The following is a 20,961-nucleotide window of genomic DNA, read 5'->3' as shown; positions in this document are numbered from 1 at the left end:
AAAATTATTAATTAATAAATTTATTTAAAAATTTAAAGAATTTTTACATAAGAATTAAATAATAATTTATCTTACATATAATTGAATGGACAAATAGCTACATTATCACTGCTATTTTTTTTTTCTTTTTTAATTTGTGTATGTGGAAAGAAAAGCCACCAAAGCAGCAGCCTAAACATAATGATGCGATGAAACATGGGCCAAATTTTTTTCTTCTTTTAAATGCGGACGGGATTGTGTTTGGATTCTGTACAAGTATTCCTTTACCCATTCTGGCCATTAAGCTTAGACTCTCAATTTTATTTTTTTTTAAACCATTCTTTTATCGGGATTCATTTACTTTATTTATTTAATTTATACCGAAACAAATTAAAAATACTTCATATTTAGAATTTAAATTTAAAATTTTTAATTAATAGAGAAGAGCCTTGTGTCATTTAAACTCTTCTCATATAATAAACTTTAAAAGTTTTTAATAAAAGAAGGATTGTTAGAATTATTGATTTTGGAAAGATTGTTATGGAGAATGTGGAAGTCAACACTCTAGTTTTAGACAAAAAAAGAGATGTGGGACTCTTTGAAACTGCACAAGGGAAGAAGGGTATCTTTAATTCCTCATGCAAATGCTAATTAAATTTCTTTTCAACTGAAAATTGAGAATTGAAAGAGTAGAAAATGAGATCTCTCAGATTTACTCATATGTACTTCTTAGATTTGACATATATAAATATTCTAAATTTTATCTTTAAAAATTTTTAAAATAAAATCTTAACATTTCAATAGACTATAACAAATACGCAAACAATCAATATCCACTTTAACGGAAAATTTCATAAAAAAAAAATTCATATTCCACTTAATTATTTTTTTAATAAATAAAAAATACGGTAAAAATTATAATTTTATTAAATATAAAATAAAATTATTTGTTAAAATATATTATTATAGATAATAAAAAAATTTTTTTTTTTGTAATATTTTTAAAGTGTTAAGTCCTAAAATGATGCTGTGAGTGATGAAAAATTTTGTTGGACCATGAGTTTTAAAAACTTTTATTAAATTTAAAATATTTGTATATTACAGGAAAAAAAAAAAAAAAAAGAAGAAAATGTTAAGCCTGTGCTTGAATCTCAAAACCTACATACTGATCAGATCAGAACGTTGAATCCAACATTCCAAATATGCAAATTTCTTGAAAAACGTCCGAGTCGTTGGAAACTTGAAGTGACTAAAGGTCTTGTAACCTATTGCTTTTTAAGTGACTAGTCCCATATCACCATTTTTTTTTTGGATATAATAGCAAAAAATTAAAGAAAAAAAAAAAAGAAAGAAAGAAAGAAGAAGGCTACAAAATGATATTTCGTTCATTCTAAGGGGTCATATATCCTGAAAGCTAATATTCTTGGAATGATGGCTGAAGGGCCCTTTGAAGAATATGCTTTTTGTGGGATCGATATGCATTTTATGATTGTACTATATTATCACTAAAGTGTTATGAGACCCAAGAACCACTTTGCTCAAATTACTTTATCTTTTTAATTCCATCAAGACAAAAAAAAGAAAAAAGATTCCAAAGTTTACATCTCTGTGGGATTGCCTTCTTGTCTTAATTAATATAACAATACATAACAACATTACGTAAATATACTAATCTAAGAAATGTTTTCCAAGGACCAAAAGATATTGTAAGGCTTCCTTCCATTGATGTTGAGATCTTTTTTATCGTTTTCTACGATGCAACTATGGCACTAATTGATCGAAGGGAAAGTAAATATTTCAGAATATATTATTTGCATGCAAAATTTTGCATGGCCCAAGTTCATGGGTATTGGAGACATATTTTCCAGAGGAAATGATTCGGTTTGAGAAGAGATCGAGCAAGGGAAGCTTTTGGGGTGGAAAATATTAGCAAGGAAAGAGATATAGTGAAGAGAAAGGAGAGAGAGACTCTCTTTTTGATTGAAGTAATGATTAGTAAATCCACCCACAATGGCACTAGGATCCAATAAAATTTTGCCAGAAATGGTGTGCATGGACCTAGCAGAAGAGCTGAGTTGTGTTGGCTCAGCAAGTTTTGCTTTTTCTTTCATTTTCACCACCGTTTTGGTGGGATTCAAGTTGGGGGAAGGGATGAGCTGGTGGTGCCTGTTTTCACTTCACTGTCTGCTTTTAATAGGCTCTGTCAGTTAGCCTTGATTGGAATTTGTGGCTCAGCTCAATTGTCCTTGCCACTCATGGACCATTACTCCCTCTGCAACAGAAATTAAATTCTTATAGGCTATAGTTGACACATTGCATGTCTTGTAATATATTCCAACAATTTTCAATGCTTAGCTAATTTCAGACATCAATTATGTTGCCTCATCATCCAACCGGTTTCACATTTGCAAAACAAACCAGTGAGTTTTGAATAAATGCCCTTCACACCGCAACAAATTAGCTTATTTGCCATGAAATTTAAGTAAATTAATAATGTAAAATGATAATAAAATTTACATAAAATTTCATATATTTATATTATCAGTCGATATAAACTCGATATAAATAAAAATAGACATGTTTATATTATTACATCTTAAATTTATTCTTCTATGAGGAATCTACATGAGAAAGATATTTATATGGATAGAATTAATAGATTAGCTAGCTAGCTGAGGTCATCTACGTTATTGAGATATATTTGCTTCTTTCATTCAATAATTGCTTTTTCTCAAGCTTTCATTCAATAATTGACGTATGGGTTATGTTCTAACTACCTTTTTTTTTCAATTGAAGAATAAAAATTTTCAAAGGTAGCTTTAGATTTTTCAAAGGTAGCTTTAGATCCTTTTATTTACATTGAAACGAGCAGAAAAGAAAAGATCTCTAACCCAAAGAGGAGACCAAGAAAGGACAGCAAACAAACCAGTCATATGACCAAATACAATTTGCCTAGGAGGTTTAGGACTCAAAACTTTAGCGGCCACATGTCTAGCAAACACTGTAGCATCCGTTGCTTTTGCAGCTTGAGAAGCCCTAGCTCTCTCGGCAATAGCCTCCTTGAAATCCTTGTAGAGTTTCCAATCATAATTTGCCAACTTCTCCGAGGTGGCCCTGCCAAAATTTGATCTTATGGCACCAGGAACCACTAGCACCACGTTGATTCCAAAAGGTTTAAGCTCCACTCTTAGGGTATTAGACATGGCATGGACTGCTGCCTTGCTAGCACAGTAAGACCCTGCCCATGGCGTAGGAACCATCCCCACAACACTCCCTACATTTACTATGCTACCACTGCGCTGAGCCGCCATGTGGGGCACTACTTGTTGCACCAACCTTAATTGCCCTAGTGTGTTAATTTCCCAAGCTTTTCTAATTGTGTCTAGCTCGAGCTCCGCTAAAGGACCTGTACTTCCTACTCCAGCATTATTAATTAATACGTCAATGCGACCATACTTGGATATAATAGTGTTCACCGCCGATGAGACGCTTTCGTCGGACGAAACATCGAGTCCTAGTGTCTCGATATTCTTGGCTTGAAAGTCTATCATGTCATCCAAGCGTTGAGGGATGTCGGAAGCAATAACATGGCAATTTTGCTCAGAAAATGCCTTGCAATACTCATAGCCAATGCCACCTTTTGCGCTGCCAGTGACTAGCACTATTTTGAAGCCATCCATGTTTGTTTTAGCTCTTGATCGGATTATATGATAACTTTATATATATATATAAGATGAAGTTACCATGTTTAAATCCGCCATATATCACTAATTCTTGTTGATTTTTTGCACAAGGATGTAGAATATGCTTAGGGCATATGCTTAGGTTGACGATGATTGGCCGCCCAAAATGAAGCTTCTCTGATGACCTTGAGGGCCATTAATTTTTGCAAATTTGTTTCTTGCATTTTGGTTGCAACTATGTTCCATATGTGTATGGCCAACATTAGGGACATTTTCTTCTGTTTCATTCAAATAGAATTCAAAAATATTTTTACATGGCTGATTCTTGCATATATACCTTCAATTAATAATTAACACATTATAAAAATATATAATTAGTTAATTACGTAAATTAAACATCTTGATGTAAAAGAAATATTTTACTTTCTACAATTTTTCAAGGAAAGATATATTATACATCAATCTAGAGATTGAGTTTGTAGTTCGCTTATAACAATTTAACAAACTTTTACTTTCCAAGCAAGCAATGGACCTTTGAAAAAAAAAATCTCGACTTCTCAATCGGAATATATATATATATATATATATATATATATATATATATATATATATATATATATATATATATATATATATATAATGCTTTGATCTCTGAAAGCCAAATGTCATATGTCATCGGTGATAGAAGAGATGAGGATCCTCATCATGGTAATAAAAGCATTGAGACAACCAAAAGAAGTTCAGAGAGGAACTATCAGTAATGGATAGACGCTTCGTGAACGTTTCAGAGCTAATAGGTGACAAAGAAGACTATCACAAAATCAGGTGGAAAAAACAGTATTGAACACTTCAGAAATATGAAAATTTCTTCTCAAATGTGTCAAACCAACCATCTCCAAAACCAAAATAACTTCCCGTTCAATCCTTATTATGGTAGTCGAAGCATTGAGACAACCAGAAGAAGTTCCGAGAGGAACTATCAGTAATGGATGGACGCTCCGTGAACCTTTCACACTTAATAGGTGACGAATAAGACCATCAAGCCCATTCACATAATCAAATGGAGAAAAAAATATTGAATACTTTAGAAATATGAGAATTTCTTTTTTATTTGTGTCAAATCAATCATCTCTAAAATCAATAAAACTTCCGGTTCAATGATAATAGTCATAAAAGAAGAAGGAAAGCACCTCAATTGAAATAGCCTACGACTTCTCTGGTGGTATAATAGTCATAAAAGAAGAAGGAAAGCACCTCAATTGAAATAGCCTACAACTTCTCTGATGCTATACCACTGTGATTTTTTTAGAGTACAAATATAAAATCCAAACTTACAAAATTAATTGAAAAATACACAGTCCAATGATATCTAGGCAGGTAAGAAAAACCTTCCAACCATTGAACACTGCCTATTAAAAGTCAATAAAAAATTGTGTATAAAAATCATTCGGAAGGAAGGAGTCTACCCGCATCTAGGTGAGGAAGGAGAGGAGTCACCATGTAACCAATACTAAACAAGGTCTTATGTTTCAAAATTCTCTCTACCACCCAGAGAAAAACTCTCATTCTCTATAGAAATAGAGAGCTTTCCTTTTAACTATTATTGTTGGAAGAAATATAGTGTTTACTTTGATGTCCAATTCTGTTCTTAGGCTTTTACAAAAACAGGGAATGAGATAGGAGCAAGGTGGGGTAGAGGTCTATAGTGACATTATATGCAAGTAGCTAATGGTACTAAAATAATGCTTAACATTGCAATCTATAAAACAAAATTTAATTGAAACAATTATTGAGCAAAGAGAAGTGTGGCTATTAAACTTCTAATGTCAAATATTAAGAGTTATAAATTTTTTAACTTAAACCTCTACAATAATTATATTAATTTATTTAGATAATATTATTATTAATATATTGATTTAAATATTTTCATCTCACTATCTATTTAGTTGTTAATGTTTAAAAAAAAAATCAAAATACCCTTATAGAAAAGAGTTATATTAATTTATTTTTTAAAATTAAATAGACAAGAGGAACTAAATAACCATTTATTTTAAATTTTATTATTAAATATTTAACGGTAAAATTTATAAATAAATAAATTAATAGATTTTTTAAAATATTAATAATATTTTAATATATTTTTAAAATTAAAAAAATCAACTAATAAATTTTGTTAACTTTTCCATATGATGAATACATTTAATGAGGAGGGAGTTGAATGGAAGAGAAAATCCAAAGAAAAATCTAAAACAAGAACAGACGTCAACAGAAAAAGTAGATAATGGATAGCAACCCAACCGAGAGAGACCACAGAACTGTTTTTGTGCTATACTGTATGCATGGGATTAAAAAGGCCATGAATTTCTTTTCCTTTTTCTTTTTCAATAGATAGAGAGAGAGAAAGAAGTGGCCCTCCATTAACGCCCTCTGCCTGCCAGTTTCTCTGCAAAACTACTAACCTCATTACACTCTTTAACTAGCTTTTACCTTCCTCTCTATTTCTCTCTCTCTCTCTCTGCTCTCATATGTCATCGTCTCTCCCACCTCCCTATTACATGTCACGTCCCATTCATATACAAGATTCTCTCTCTACACCTACTTTGCTCACTCCAGCACCTAAAAAAAAAAAAAAAAAACTTTTTTTAATAAATTATTCTGCTAATAGAAAGCGAGGTCAAGAAAAACACGTGTTGCCTATGAATACTCTAATGCTCTAGATAGCCCTGCTTAAGAGAAGACTAGACTAATAGATGTTTGGATCACAAATGGAGAAACCAAGATTGATCTACAAAGAAAGCAAGAAATGGCCCAAGGTTAATAAACTCGTCACTTATTGAAGGTAGCTAGGCATGCATGCATCAGAGAGAAAGGCAAGGCAAGCACTACAATACCCACATTCCTAGGAAACCTAAGCATTGCTGTCTGAAAGAGCCAAACAGAGAAAGTTTCTGTAGGGAAAGAAAATGAAATAATATTTGTGAACATCCAGTAAGTGTGGGGTTTCTTTCGGAGAAGAATCCAAACTCTTTAAACCCATCTTTGTTTACAGGGAGGTGCCTTTCATTTCATGTCTCCTGCAAGACCCTGGAAAATATGGATGGATGGATGGATTGAATTGAAAATTGCTTTCTCTTCGAGACAGCACAAGGAATGAGGCCCAGAGACTTGTTTGTATATGGCATTTGCTTTTTATTTTTCTTTTAATTTTTATATTTTAAAAGCCTGCAAGCAAGGAAGACATTTGACTTGGAAATAAATGAGAAAGACACCCAACCAACCAAATTGATTTAACGTAATTTTGCATGGTATCCAGCTTAATGTTTGCTTAAATTCTCAACCAAAAGTAGGATTTGATATGATATGATTAGCCCTTCGTAGTGGGAAATTATATATTTATAATTATTAGACTGATATTGTAGAATAATCATAAAAATTATAATTTTTTTAACAATTAAATTTCTTAAAACATAATTTCAACCGATGAAATTAGATGGTATGAGTCTTTTTTTTTTGAACTGAATCTCTAACTAGAAAGTAGAAAAGGAGCTAGAGGCTTTCATGTCTGATTTGAAACCCTTTAGTGGATCAAAGCCCAACATGTGTTTCCAAAAACCAAGTCCAAATCCCAGAAGCAGACTTCCAAGCTCGGTTCCAAGTTCAAATCTTGACAACGGAACTTAAGCTTAGATTTGGATAATTCGTTTGGGAGAGAAACCTCATTAAGACACCTTAATTACGTTAACAGAATCAAAACTGTAAAAATTATAATTATAATAATTTTAACTGTCATAAAATTAAAATTGTTTTCAAACCGTTAAAATTCAAATTCATTCCCGTTCTATTAAAAAATCAGATAGAACCACCAGTTTTGGACCGAAACCGCCTTGGCCATGCGTAGCTATGAGAACGAGAGATGCATATATTTTTTGTGAGAGGGATATTTCCTAAACGACGAGTTTCATATATGTGGGCTTTTGTGACCCATGTTAAGAAATGGAATGCTGCCGAAATTTGAATGGTTGGTCCAACTCATCCGGTAGTTAGTGAGAATGATTTCTTGAAATTTTTCTAATTCAAAGTTATAAAATTTAGCTGTTGAGCACTGGTAGAAATATATTAATTAAAGACCAACCTAGATAATTTTTTATTTTAATTCAGCAAGTTGTGCAGAATTTAAGCATTGAAGCCAAATGGAAATGGTGGGTATCCAAAGCTCAAATAAGGCAAGGTTCGAGTTTATCCAAGAAATAAAGGACTTTTGGCCTCAAGTTAACCAAAATTGTACATTTGTGATTGCATGCTCACCACCTGTCCTTAAAATTAAACTCTTCTATAAAAAAATACTAATATAATTAATGGGCAGAATCTGGTGATTTCACCTTCATAACCCTTATATACAAGTACCATTACATGTCAAAACCCAATTGGCTTAGGACCTCAAAGAGGTCTTCCAATTAATTAATTGAGTCAATCTATATATCCAATTAATTAAAATTTAAAATATCATGTAATTTTATTATATTTTAAATATTTTTTTAAAAATTTAAATATTTCAGTAATAATTAAGAAATCCAAAGGCATAAATGAGATTAGTTTGAAAGGCATTAGATGATAAGAATTTGGCACAAAAGTGTAAAAGAAATGACCAATGAGTTTAGAATTGGGGGAAGGGTCACGTGGCAAACAGCATGTTGTGTTGCAGTTGCAAATGGCTATCTTCTATAATACGGACAGACAGATGAAGAAGAGAGACTCATTTTGTAACCCTAAGCTAACCCCAATGGAGGCTGTTACGTATGAAGACAATTGTCCTTTTCAATTTTCTAAATCTTAATTATTTATTAAATTCTCAAATTACATAATTACCCTTTTCCTTTTTCCATTTGCATTTCATGAGAGTTTTGTGAATTATCTTTCTAAAAGGTAGAAAAAAAATGGAGCAAAGGAGATTATGGTAATTTAAGTTTTTCCTAAAAATGACGAAACATAAGCTTTTCTTTACCTATAAAAACCATGAAGAAAAAAATAAAATTTTATCCCCATTTCCGAGATTTGGAGAGTGTGTTTGGTACTGAGCTTTGTCTGCTCCCTGAATTCAACTCCCTACTCTTAAACCCCTCTCTCTTTTTCTCCCTATCGTCTCCAAGCTCAAACCTTGCAAGTTTATGCTTTCATTTCCCATTAGCTTCTGCTCTATATAGGCTTTCAAATGGATTTTGGCTTCCCTAGCTTCGATGATTTTGTTGTCTCTGGAAGTACTCAAGCTGCTTCACAAGCCATTGATTCCAATGACCAAAAGGCTCAGCAATTCAAGTTAGTTAGGGAAGAGAGACCATCTGGTGCATGGAGGACAACATCAACTTATATGCCTGCAGGTACTGTTGATTTCTCAGTCCCCAAGACAATGCTATTAAGCCAGGCTGCTACTTTGTGGACACCTGCTGATTCTATGGTCGATGGTGATGCTTGCCAACCAGGGAAAATGCTTAATTACCCTTCACTTAGACCAGAAGTTGCTCCGTTTCCAAGTAAAAATTATGGGTTGGCTCAGAGAACTCCTCTAAACTCCACTGGCTTTCTTCACTATCAATCTCTACCATCTGCTTATCCTACAAGTGGGTGTAAGTGTGAATTTCATCTTTGGTTCTGTCGAATTTTAATTTACTTACTTTTTTTTTTTTGAAAGTTGGAAATGTTTTAATTTTGTTTTTGCAGGTTATGGTAGCGGAAGCTTGAATGTGACTGGACCTTCCATTGTTGCAAGAGGACCGTTCACTCTATCTCAGCGAATGGAGTTAGAATACCAGGCCTTGATCTTCAAGTACCTCTCTGCAAATGTTCCTGTGCCACCGGCGTTGCTTTTGCCGCTTAAGATTAAGCCGATCGACACTTATCCATATGGCTCTCCTTGTGGATTCTACCGTCCCGCTTCAAGTAAGCTTCAAGCTTCACATTCTCACCTCTCCTTGCAAGATTTTGGTTATTTTTTGTTATTATTATTATTTGCTACATGTATGCAGTGGGGTGGAGTAGTACCCTCGATGTGAGTTGCATGGGAAGCCCTGCCGATACTGAGCCTGGAAGGTGTCGTAGAACCGATGGGAAGAAATGGAGGTGCTCAAGGGACGTCGTTGGTGATCAGAAGTACTGTGAAAGGCACTTGAATAGGGGCAGACATCGTTCAAGAAAACATGTGGAAGGCCAAACTGTCCCCTCCACCACCCAGCAGACTGCCAATTCAGAAGTGGTGCCAGCGGCCACCTCCATCTCAGCGCTGCTAATCAGCCACGGTAATGCCACCGACAAGCATGTCAATGGGATCATAAAGCAGCAGTCGAAGATTTCAGAAGCTGTAACTGCTGTCAACTTGAAGTCTGATGAGTCTCCTTTCACTGTCCTTAAACCTGTTGAAGAAGAATCCTCTTTGGAATTTGGACATATTTCCTCCGAGTCTTTTATCAGTTATTCAAAGAGGAGGAGGTCTGTGAAGTCTAGCGATTGTGAGCCTTTCTTAAGCTTCAACGAGCAGGAGAGCGAAGATGAACATCCTCTTCGCCAATTTATTGAAGATTGGCCCGAGGATCAGTGCAGTCGCTCTACCATTAGTTGGCCTCAAGAGCTGAAATCAGATTGGACCCAGCTCTCAATGTCAACTCCAACGCAGGAGAAAATTGCATTCTCGCCATTAAGTTCATCTAGAGAGTTTGATCCTTGCACAAATGGGTTCAATGAGTAGTCCTTCAGGATCTTAAGCAGCAATGCCGGCAGTAGCAAGAGCTCATTAACACCTTATAATAGGGAAGATGGAGATTATGAAGGAAGAACGTTGAAGAAGCTTGGAGATATTTGCATGATGAACATCTTAATTATTGGCTTTTAATGATTTTCAAGACTAAAGAATGGGTTGATCCTAATCAAGCATCAACCAGTTTTGCTCATAGAGCTGTGGGCTTTATATAGTTTGTGATTCAGAAAACTTTCTGAATATTTCTTAGGCTTTATAACCAACTCTGAAAGATAGGATTTTGAAAAATGTGAATTCTTGCAAGTTTATTTGAAAAACTAATATGATAGTCTTGCAACTTCAGTCAACATTCAACAATAAAACTATTTACATCTATCAAATAGAGGAGAGAGAGAATTCACTACTTAGATTGAGAGGAGGCTTTCCTCTACCTGTCAGGGCAAAAAAGTTACTGAAATTTAGTTATAAATTAAAAATAATTAATTTCACACTATAGATTGTTATATTTATTTTTTAAATTTCAATTTTTATTACTTTTTTGAAAAAAAATTACACTAAGTAAAGTTAAAAATATTAATTAATTTATATTTTTTATTATAAAAAATTTATAAAAATTATTATATACTTACACACTTATATTAATTAAAATTAAATTGTTGAACACTGAACCTGAACCCTAAACTAAAACGGTAATCTATTTAATATTTAAATTTATAAAAATTATAATAATGAAATATAAGTTAATCCTATTATTAATAATTTAATAAAAAATAAAAAATTATTCACGTCTATATTTTATCAACTGTGATATGAATTTTTACAAATTAATAAAAATAAATAAGTATAATTTTATTATTTTATGAAAATTTAAACACCAATCAATGCAATTATAAGTAAAATAAATTTAAGTATTCAATATATTATAATTTAAATTTAAATTTTTAATAAATTATTATAAAATAACATACGAGTTTAAATATATATTTTAGGATATTTTCATCTGTGATTTTGTTTACCGACAAAGCATTATCACATCGGCAATGTACTAGTTCGCTTCAAAAAAATTAAATTTGTTGATGAATATTTATCTAAACTCAAATATAATAAAATATGCATAGGTAATTATCAATAACTTCATTTAAAACGTGATTTTTATTTGATTAAGACTTAATTTTAATTTTATTATTTTTTACTTTAATTTATTGTTATTATTTTTTAATTTTGAATGATTTGAATTAATAATCAATGGCCCATGGTAATGAAGTTCTCACATATTAACTTTTACTTATCCTTTTATAAGAAGCTAGCATATCTAATTGTCATTCAAAAATGGTGTGGTATAATTTTTAACATTTATTAATGGATTACCATTTGAAATATATGCATTAGTTCTACTATTGTAAGTGGGATAGTTTTTCCTAATTTAAGTGGAAGAAGTTTTAATTTTTGCTCAATTAAAAATAAAAGGCTTTTCTCCGTTATAGACATCGCTATTACCCAGTATAATGGGTTCCTTAGAGGAAAATAAAAGAGTTTTGGCTCAAAACTGAAAAATGGCTTTTACCCATGCAGTTCTTTTTTCCATTTAGCTCTTTTACCCATGCAGTTGAATGCATTTTTTGCAATTTACAATGAAATTATAAAGTTACTTAAAAGAAAAATGAAATGAACTATGTGATATGTATACTATATGTAGATTGCAGGTGAAATGGTATAATAATTGCTCAAAATATGCCACGAACTATAACCATAGAGTAGGGCCATGTAACAAGACTCTATTAAGTTGTGACATGCGATCATGGAAGATTTATCCATAAGAAAAAAGACCCGAAAATCGTAACACTTGATACTCAAATCAATACAAGACTCGCCCTCTTCTGAATTGGTCGAGTATCTTGTTACACAAGTTACCTATAATCGTGAGATCCCTTATTCACTAGTCAATACTAATCGGATTTTCATGAGATTCGATAACTAACTCCATCCCTTTACAGTATAAAAGCAAAGTATATACAGAGTTTAAGGTACACATTCTTACACACTCATTCTAAGTCTCATTCTAAGTACAAAATATATATTACACTCACCCTTTCTAGCAATTTACTTACTTGAACATCGAAGTGGTTGTTTGTAGATACCAATCACCTCACTATTTCTCTTTTGCATAGTGACCACTTCACTATTTCTCTTTTGCAGATTGACCACCTCACTTTTCAGTTCATTTTCATATCAAGGGCAAGAAAATAAGGCATAAATTGAAATATTTGAAAAAGATAAATTTAGAGTTCTAAGTATCCAAATCTGAAAAGCCAAAGAAATTTTAAAGCAAAAAACTTTTGCAAAAAGGTTTGATATTTTGCTTGCTAAAAGTATTGATTTGATTGTATAAATATGTAATATGAATGTTGAAATGATATTTGAAAGGTTTAAAGCAAAAAAAATTTAATATGAGAGTTAAAAGTACAAACCTGGCAGAATAAGTTTTAATAAGACAATCTGTGTTAGTATCTTCATAATTTATTGCATAGTTATTAAAATTAGGCCTAAAATATAGCAAATAATAGCCAAGACAAAAAGCTAAAAATTTTATGAAGCGAACAAATTCTAAAGTTGTAGTAAAGTTTATGTAAATTGCAAGTGAACCTAAGTTGGTCATAGGAATAATGCATTCAGAACACTATGTATTTCTTATACCATAACTAATTCTATACTCAATAAAATTAGTTAAAACTAGTACCAAATAAATTTTAAGAAGCATAACTAAAATTTTGTAGAAGACATTTAAATTTGAATTTGTATGAAAATGTATGTATCTGATATGTTTTGTTAAACTAGAAACAAGTACCAATACTGGACTGATTAAGACCTGATTGAGCAGTTTGTAAAGAGAAATTCATAATTCAAGTTGGGATAATCAAATTTGTATGAATTATACTTTGTTAGAAAGATAAGACTTAAATACATATTTTTTATGAAGAAAATTAAGTATAATTGTAATTTTAAAATGCTTGAAAAGTTGATATAAAATTTGATAGAATACAACCCTCTTATAATGCATAAAAATTGACATGTTTACTTAATGGATAGAAATTACGCACGTGCTTGCTTGTCTTTTTTACTTTTCGCACATGCTTGCTTGATAATAAAATTTATTTGTCCATGATGATTTGAATAAAATTTGTCTTTTTTACTTGTTAGTGGTATGAAATACAAGAAGCGAATTGACTTAATGCACTATTGGAATGCTAAGTTGACAAAATTTTATACTATTTGACATGAGCTTTTAATCTTGTTAACTTGTGGCATATGGCATAAGTGTTTTGGAAATGACTTGAAATAACTTCAAATGACATGTGTATTTACGTTAAATAATTTGATATATTGAATTAATAATATTTGATTCGGTAAATTTAATAAAAGTCGATATTAACTTAAGTGTATGACATGCCATATAAATATATAGAATTCGCCTATCGATACATGATTTATATTTGAAATTACATATCATATACTTCATAAATATGGCCACACAGCCTGCTATCACAATTTTGGCCTTTGAGTCTACCGTTTGGCATCCTGAACTTATCGTTATAATTCATTATCTATCTAGTCGACCTTATTATGTGTTTATAAGAGTTGAAAACCTAATTTAAATTGATGGATGCTCGATTTTTGTGAAATTATAAGTAAATGTTAACATATTTGCATCCATTACATATATTAAACTATGTTGATTTGTTATAAAGATAAAATGTATAATAGTGGCAAAAGAAGATATTTTATTGAATCTAAAAGAAAATTTTAGTGTGTACAAAAATACATATTACACTCCTATTTTATACCAGGAAGTTTAACAAGTATATTATAAATCATCTTAACCACACTTTACATTCTTATAATTGTTTACTTAATTATCTATACACATAAATATGCTTATACTATTTTATGCTATAATAAAAATTTCAATGTTTAATGTTGATCTTTGACAACTTCTACAATGATTATTTCATCTACAATCTGCGTGAAATAAAAATCATCACGTTGAGCTAATGTTCAGTGATTCTTCTTGATCGGGTGTTAGTCCTATTAATTAAATTTCTAAAGCATTTTATGCTAACGGCACAAGATAGTAACTGCCATGCAAATGATAGAAGAAAAATACTTTTTATTAAGAAAATATTACAAGATAAGAGGGACATCATCGATCGACTCCTCTAATCTTCTATTATATAGTCATCTATAATTATTACATTAGAAACCGAGTCGGAGGGATTGTCTTCGATTGGCCTTTCATCATCCTGTCCACCTCATCCTCCTTGGAGAAGCTATCGTCAATCCAGATAAAGTTTTCAATAGGAAAGCGCTTGACCAACCCTTTCTTAACCATGTTTTGACCTTCAATGAACATATTGTCCCTTCCCGGGCCATCATCTCCTTCAGTTAGACTTCCAACTCAACAATCCTCTCAGAAGTGGCCTGGTTTTCTTAAGATTGAGACTGCAGCTCCTAAACTTACTGCTGAAGGATAGCCACTTGATCATCAACGATTTTGGCCCATTTTTCAAGAGCAAGTTTTGTAGTATTGGCTTCATCTAAATTTGTCTGGAGCTTATCTATAGACTCCAGAGTCTCCTTCATCGTGCTCTCCACCTTTGTAATCCAAGCCTTCAGCTTCGAGCATTGCTCTTGAAGGAGATTTTTGTTCATCTCATGTGCCCCGAATGGTCTCCTTAGAATCTTATCCCACTCTTTGATCATATATGCGCATAGACACTTAATCAGCGCATAGACACTTAATCGTCGGAGTAGCTGCTCATAGACGCTAATCACCTCAATATTTTCTTTCACTGTTGAGTTCATTTTTAGCTATACGAGGTATTCGCCAATTACTTTTCTCATAGGTAATTTTTTAAAATAATTAAATATTATATTATTTTTTTATTTTTTTAATGGTTAGCGATGAAAATTATTTCTTAAAAATTATGATTGCATATTTTCCTATGTATTGTTTAAAATTATTTAATATTTATATTATTTTTTATTTTATTAATTATTACCGAGGAAGTTTATCTACTCTATAATTATTTGACAATTACATAATTTTCATTGGCGAATTTATTTAAACATGTTGATATAATTTTTTTTTCTAACAAATACTGATAATGTATTTAATCCACTTATTTTACCTATTTGTTGCAAGTGTCACCGTTAATTATTGTTGTATGTTCATCAGTGCAATTTTGTACTTAGTAATGATTATTTTATAAGAAAAATCAAATAAATTTTTATAAAATTTTAATTTTTAAAATAAAAATTTAAATTATAAAAAATTAAATTCTTTCATTGTAAATTAAAAAAATTATTAAAAAAATTAATTAAATTAAATTCATACAAAATTTTTTCTCTAAAGGATCTACATTTTAATTTGTTGAATCAGGATTATTTTAAAATCTTTTAGTAACGGAAGATTTAATAAAATTTAAACATATTATCATTATTATTATTATTATTATTATTATTATACAAATAAAATAACATGTATAATCGCATTTCTAAGTGGTGATCATAATAAAATTAATAATAAATATGAACTTCTATAAGCCGTACAAATATAACATGCACTTATTTTATTTAGACTTTTTAAATTTCAATCATTATTTTAAATATACAAAACCTTTTAATTTTTCGTCCAACTCATTATACATCATTTATTTTTCAGTATATAATTAAATTATATAATATCAATAACATATTTCCCATATTACATTGTAAGCTGAAAGAATATACAGCCTACACTTTAAAATATGTTAAATTTATATTAAATATAAATAGCAAAAAATAACTTACATTTACAAAATATTTTCCATTAAATAATTTATCTTTTTATTTAATTTTAATTTAAAAAATAAAATATATTAACAAATTTATATATAAAAATCTTTAAAAAATTTTTAAAATATAAAAAATAACTCTGTTTTTTAAAAAAACATTTTTTAAAATAATTTAATTTTTTTAAAAAATAAAAAATATTAATAAATTTATATATAAAAATCTTAAGTCTTCAAAAATCTTAAGTTTTAAAAATCCTTAAAATATAAAAAATAACTCTATTTTAAAAAAAAAATTCTTAAAATGACCTAATTTTTTCTTTAATCAGAAAAATACTTTTCTATAAATCCTCTAAAAATTAAAGTGTAAAAAATATTCTCTAAAATATATTTTCGGTGAAACAATCAAAAGCTTAAACTAAATTCATCAACTTTACATTCGAGCGCATGCGGCCTGCCACGTTTTTTTTTTTCAGAAGTAAAAATATTTCATTAAATGGAAAAAAATGAATACAAAATAAACCTAAAAATCCATAGAATCAAACCAACAAATTACTTTCAGAGGGCTCGGGGCTCCAAAAGAAATAAAAACAACACAATCCAGAACCCGACCCATAAGAAAACAAATCCACCCCATGAGAAACCCACTCTATTATCACAGTAACGCCATGGGATCCTTCATGAACACATATAGGGAGAACGCCAAAACAGCTATAGTGCCGAAGCTCAAAGAGACAAAAGAGGATGATCTTTTTAAACAAGCTCACTGCCAAAAGCAGCTTGAATCAAACCGAGAGATACAACTGTTGCCTAAATAACTGTTACCATGTCTTGAGATGAAGGCATAAATACAGAGAATGAAGAACTGTTCTACATTATCTCAAAAAAATAATTTCTCATTTATTTCTTGCAGACATCCACAAAATAATTATTCATTATCACTTAATTTCATTTATCCTTAAAGAACCCAATAGCAACATAGTGGGAAGGACAGTGATTTAAAGGACAGTGATCTATGTGAAATTATTTAATTTTCAAAATTCAACATATACTTTCTTTGGTATTTTATATTTAATAATGTTTTAATTATTTGTAACATGAATGCAGAACAAATCAAATAGTAATTTCTATGGCATTGAATAAATTCAAGCTAAAGCTAATGGTAAATAGCTAAAACATTCAATAGAATGGCAATTTTGTTGATAAATCTGAAGAAATACCTAATCACCACTTGACCTCCATAAGAGTTGAAAGCTCATGCGATTGATGAAGAATAACAGAGCAGAGGCGACGAGGAGAGGGAGGAATAATCGGAAACCTATGGAATGGGTGGTGTGGGTAAGATAATACTAACCATGAAAATCAATCAATTAGTCATCTTATCCACTCACCCACCCATAACCTTCCGATAATCCTAACTCCCTCTCCATTTCCTCCCATTACTAACTTCAGATCTCAGTAGATGATGATATGTATGGAAGTAGGAAAGCTCGGATCTCTACAAGTATGAATAAGAATCAGAATCAAAATCAAAACAAACAACAAAGATTGAAAACCTCAAAACGGCAGCAAAAAGTTAAGAAAACTAAACCCAAGTATGAACAAAAAGAGGACATAAATAGAACATTTTCTTTATCCATATGAAGAAAACATTTAGATCAGCATATTCATCACTGCTCTGTAATTGTGATTATATTTCATATACAATCTAGATCAACAATTAAAGCTGAGAAAACATATGATTCCAACAATGATTTCAAGATTAAGAAAAATAGAAAGTAAAACTTCAAACCTAGAAACGAAAAGAGTGGGCTTCCGGGTTAGAAGGTAGGAGTCACTCAGCGGCTATGACAAAATCACATCGCTATATAGAGAGCTATAGAGCAACTAGGGTTTTTTTATTCTGTCGGCAGCTCTTGGGGCCTCAATATTTGGGATGGGCTCGAATTGGCTTTAAATTGGGCCTAGTGTAAAGCTATTTGCCACGACGTCGTTTGTTCCCTCCTCCCCAATGGTTTCATCAGCTCATCAGAAAAGATTATCAATTGTTTATTGTTGTATCTCAGAAAATGTAATCAGCAAATGCAATATATAAATGATAATAATTTTATTAATGGAAATATTAAAAAAATAAGAGGTAATTACTGTGATATCTCTATAATTTATCTTAATTAATTAAAATATTCATATAATTTTAAAATTATATTAAAATATTCTTATATTTTTATTTTGTTAACTAAAAAATTTATTCTAAATAATTAAAATACTCATATAATTTTAAAATTATATTAAAATACTCTTATATTTTTATTGTGTTAATTAAAAAAATATTTATTAATTCTTATCCATTTTATCTTTAATTTATTAATTAAAAATAAAAATTTATAGATATAATTTCGACTAAATCTTTATACTTTTACTAAAGACTATATAAATTTGATTTATTATTTTTTTTTATCAATTAAGGTCATATATTTTTATTTTAAAAAAAATAAATTCAACCATAAAATAATAATATTTTTTAATAATAAAATATTATTTTTGATATTAAAATATTATTGTTATTAATAGAATTTTATTTTTATAATTTTTAAAATTATTTACTAAGTATTCTCTAAATATTTTCATATTGTTAGACAATTCTTAATAAATAAAATAGATAAATAAAATAAAAAATTAAGATTACAATAAAATATTATAATAATTAAATATTATTAATATAAATATTAGTAAATATATTAATAAATAAAATATAAATATTATAAATATTAATAAATAATAGAGTAGATAATTACAATCTGATTGACTTAGTAAATAAATTATTTAATAAAAAGTTAATTTGAATATAAAAATTTTTAATTTTAATTAATAAATTAATAATAAAAATTAATGAAATATATTTTTTATTTGATAAATAAAAATATAATAATATTTTAATATAATTTTAAAATTAAAGAATATTTTAATTAGTTAAAATAAAAATTATTTTTAATTTTAATTAATAAATTAAAAATAATAAATATTTTTTTTATAATTGATGAAACAAAAATATTTTAATATTTTAATATAATTTTTAAACTATAAAAATATTTTAGAATGGTAGTAATTATTTTAAAAGATAATAATGACAAAGGCAATGCTGATAAACAGTGATGATATTTTTTCTGCCATTAAAAATATTTATAGACGGTTTTTACACATTTAACGATGAAAACGAGCTCAATTTTCTCAGATATTAAAGCAAATATCAGAGTCTAGCATGCTTGTCAAACACTGCCGAAAAAGTAGGGAAGGGAAGTCTTCGCTATAACATTAGGTATTGAGTTATCGTAATTTTATTTGAATCTGATTCAATTGATTCGTTTATTCAATTTCATCATGAAAGTTAAAACAAATAATCATAAGATAATTAGTCTTCTCTTTTGAATAAAATTAAATTAATTAATTAAATATTATTACTTATCTCCTAATGATATAATTAATTAAATATTATCATTTATCTCTTAATAATATAATAATTTTTTAATTAATTTATTATATCTCAGCAAGTCAAATCTTCATTTTCAATTCATTAATATTAATATGATATTCAATTTTCAATTTTGTTCTAAAATATTCTCCACCCATATTAATTTTAGATAGAATTATTTAAACATTCTGTAGATACTCAAAAATATTAATGTCAAGAATTAAATAATACATTGATAAATAAAATTAACTCAATCTAAATTACATCAAGTTTTTTGACAAAAAAATTTAATTACTCATGTTTAAGAATTCAATAATAAATAATTATTCAAAATCATTCTAACATAGTTGTTATCAATAAATCAGAAAAATCAGAAACGAAAGAAAAATTCTAAATGATTTTATCTTTCTAAATCTTTCTTCTTGAGTTATTTGTAATTTCTGCTTTATATATGTGTTTAAAAGTGGACAACAGGTCATTTAATATCTCAATTATGATGTATTTATACCATTTTAAAACTAAAAAAATTAATATTTCTCTTAAAAATATGAAGAGTTGGGTAGAAAAAGAAATGAAATACGGGTAGGCCATGAAAGTCTACCGGTGTTTTTCACGGTGAACTTTACCTTTTATATTTTGTTTATTTTTTTAGAATCTCTCCAAATTTTTTTAGATTTCTCTCTAAAGTGTCTCATTAATTTTTTAAATTGTTTTTCCTATAAAAATACTAAAAATTAAGTGAAAATATAAAGTAATATACTAAAACAATAAATTCTATGATTAAACATAAAAATTCAATAAAATTAATAAAAATTAATTAAAATAGGTGAATGTTTAAAAAATATATAAATAATAGTGTAAAATTTCACCACATCAGAGTCAGACTCTGCAAAATAATAAGAAACAACTACAAGCAAACCACACTAGATAGATTGAAAAAATAAAGCTCCCTTTCTTTAACATCGCCTATCAAACTAAACAAAATATATATATATATTAATATAATCTCTCTTGTTGAGAAGGAGTACACTCATGTCCAGACACGAGAGAGAAAAAGTGCTCCCGCTTGGAAATGACAAAAATAGACATATCACGCTAAGCTGATATAAAAAGAACTTTCTTTCTTAAAACTTTTTTGACCGAGAGAAAACTCATATAACAATCGAGAGAGAGGAGGCACTATGTTGATTTTACTTATAAACAACCTTCAATATATCCAAAATCAAGACAACCATTTCACAACCTCACGTCATTGTT

The 20,961-nt window shown here is 29.4% G+C and overlaps 2 protein-coding genes and 1 long non-coding RNA gene across 4 annotated transcripts; 1 reads left to right on the top strand and 2 right to left on the bottom strand.

The window, feature by feature from the left end:
• Positions 1 to 2,611: 2,611 nt before the first annotated feature.
• On the bottom strand, positions 2,612 to 3,701 carry LOC110627411 (short-chain dehydrogenase virD). Its single transcript, XM_021773707.2, has one exon. The coding sequence runs from the start codon at positions 3,657 to 3,659 to the stop codon at positions 2,820 to 2,822; it is 840 nt and encodes a 279-aa protein (XP_021629399.1). The 5' UTR covers positions 3,660 to 3,701; the 3' UTR covers positions 2,612 to 2,819.
• Positions 3,702 to 8,717: 5,016 nt separating this feature from the next.
• Positions 8,718 to 10,871, top strand: LOC110628872 (growth-regulating factor 2). Of its 2 annotated transcripts, none has more exons than XM_021775696.2 (3): positions 8,718 to 9,277; positions 9,378 to 9,596; positions 9,683 to 10,871. In XM_021775696.2, exons 1-3 carry the CDS (start codon positions 8,872 to 8,874, stop codon positions 10,396 to 10,398), a joined length of 1,341 nt encoding a protein of 446 aa, XP_021631388.1. In that variant the 5' UTR covers positions 8,718 to 8,871; the 3' UTR covers positions 10,399 to 10,871. The 2 variants fall into 2 exon arrangements, with proteins under 2 accessions (XP_021631388.1, XP_021631387.1); XM_021775695.2 differs by having other exon boundaries at positions 8,718 to 9,283; positions 9,683 to 10,869.
• A 5,878-nt stretch (positions 10,872 to 16,749) lies between these two features.
• On the bottom strand, positions 16,750 to 18,155 carry LOC110627852. The gene is made up of 2 exons (XR_002489921.2): positions 18,028 to 18,155; positions 16,750 to 17,733 (listed from the first exon to the last, which is right to left on the bottom strand). It is a non-coding gene; the product is annotated as an uncharacterized LOC110627852 (long non-coding RNA).
• Positions 18,156 to 20,961: the final 2,806 nt, after the last annotated feature.

Source organism: Manihot esculenta, chromosome 12 (genome assembly GCF_001659605.2).
Source record: "Manihot esculenta cultivar AM560-2 chromosome 12, M.esculenta_v8, whole genome shotgun sequence".
Classification (NCBI taxonomy): domain Eukaryota; kingdom Viridiplantae; phylum Streptophyta; class Magnoliopsida; order Malpighiales; family Euphorbiaceae; genus Manihot; species Manihot esculenta.
This window is presented reverse-complemented; position numbering and strand designations above follow the sequence as displayed.

Coding starts and splice junctions, on each gene's coding strand:
- LOC110627411 (XM_021773707.2), bottom strand. CDS start 3,659: ATGGATGGCTTCAAAATAGTGCTAGTCACTGGCAGCGCAAAAGGTGGC.
- LOC110628872 (XM_021775695.2), top strand. CDS start 8,872: ATGGATTTTGGCTTCCCTAGCTTCGATGATTTTGTTGTCTCTGGAAGT. Junction 9,284..9,377: donor TGCTTATCCTACAAGTGGGT/GTAAGTGTGAAT, acceptor TTGTTTTTGCAG/GTTATGGTAGCGGAAGCTTG. Junction 9,597..9,682: donor ATTCTACCGTCCCGCTTCAA/GTAAGCTTCAAG, acceptor ACATGTATGCAG/TGGGGTGGAGTAGTACCCTC.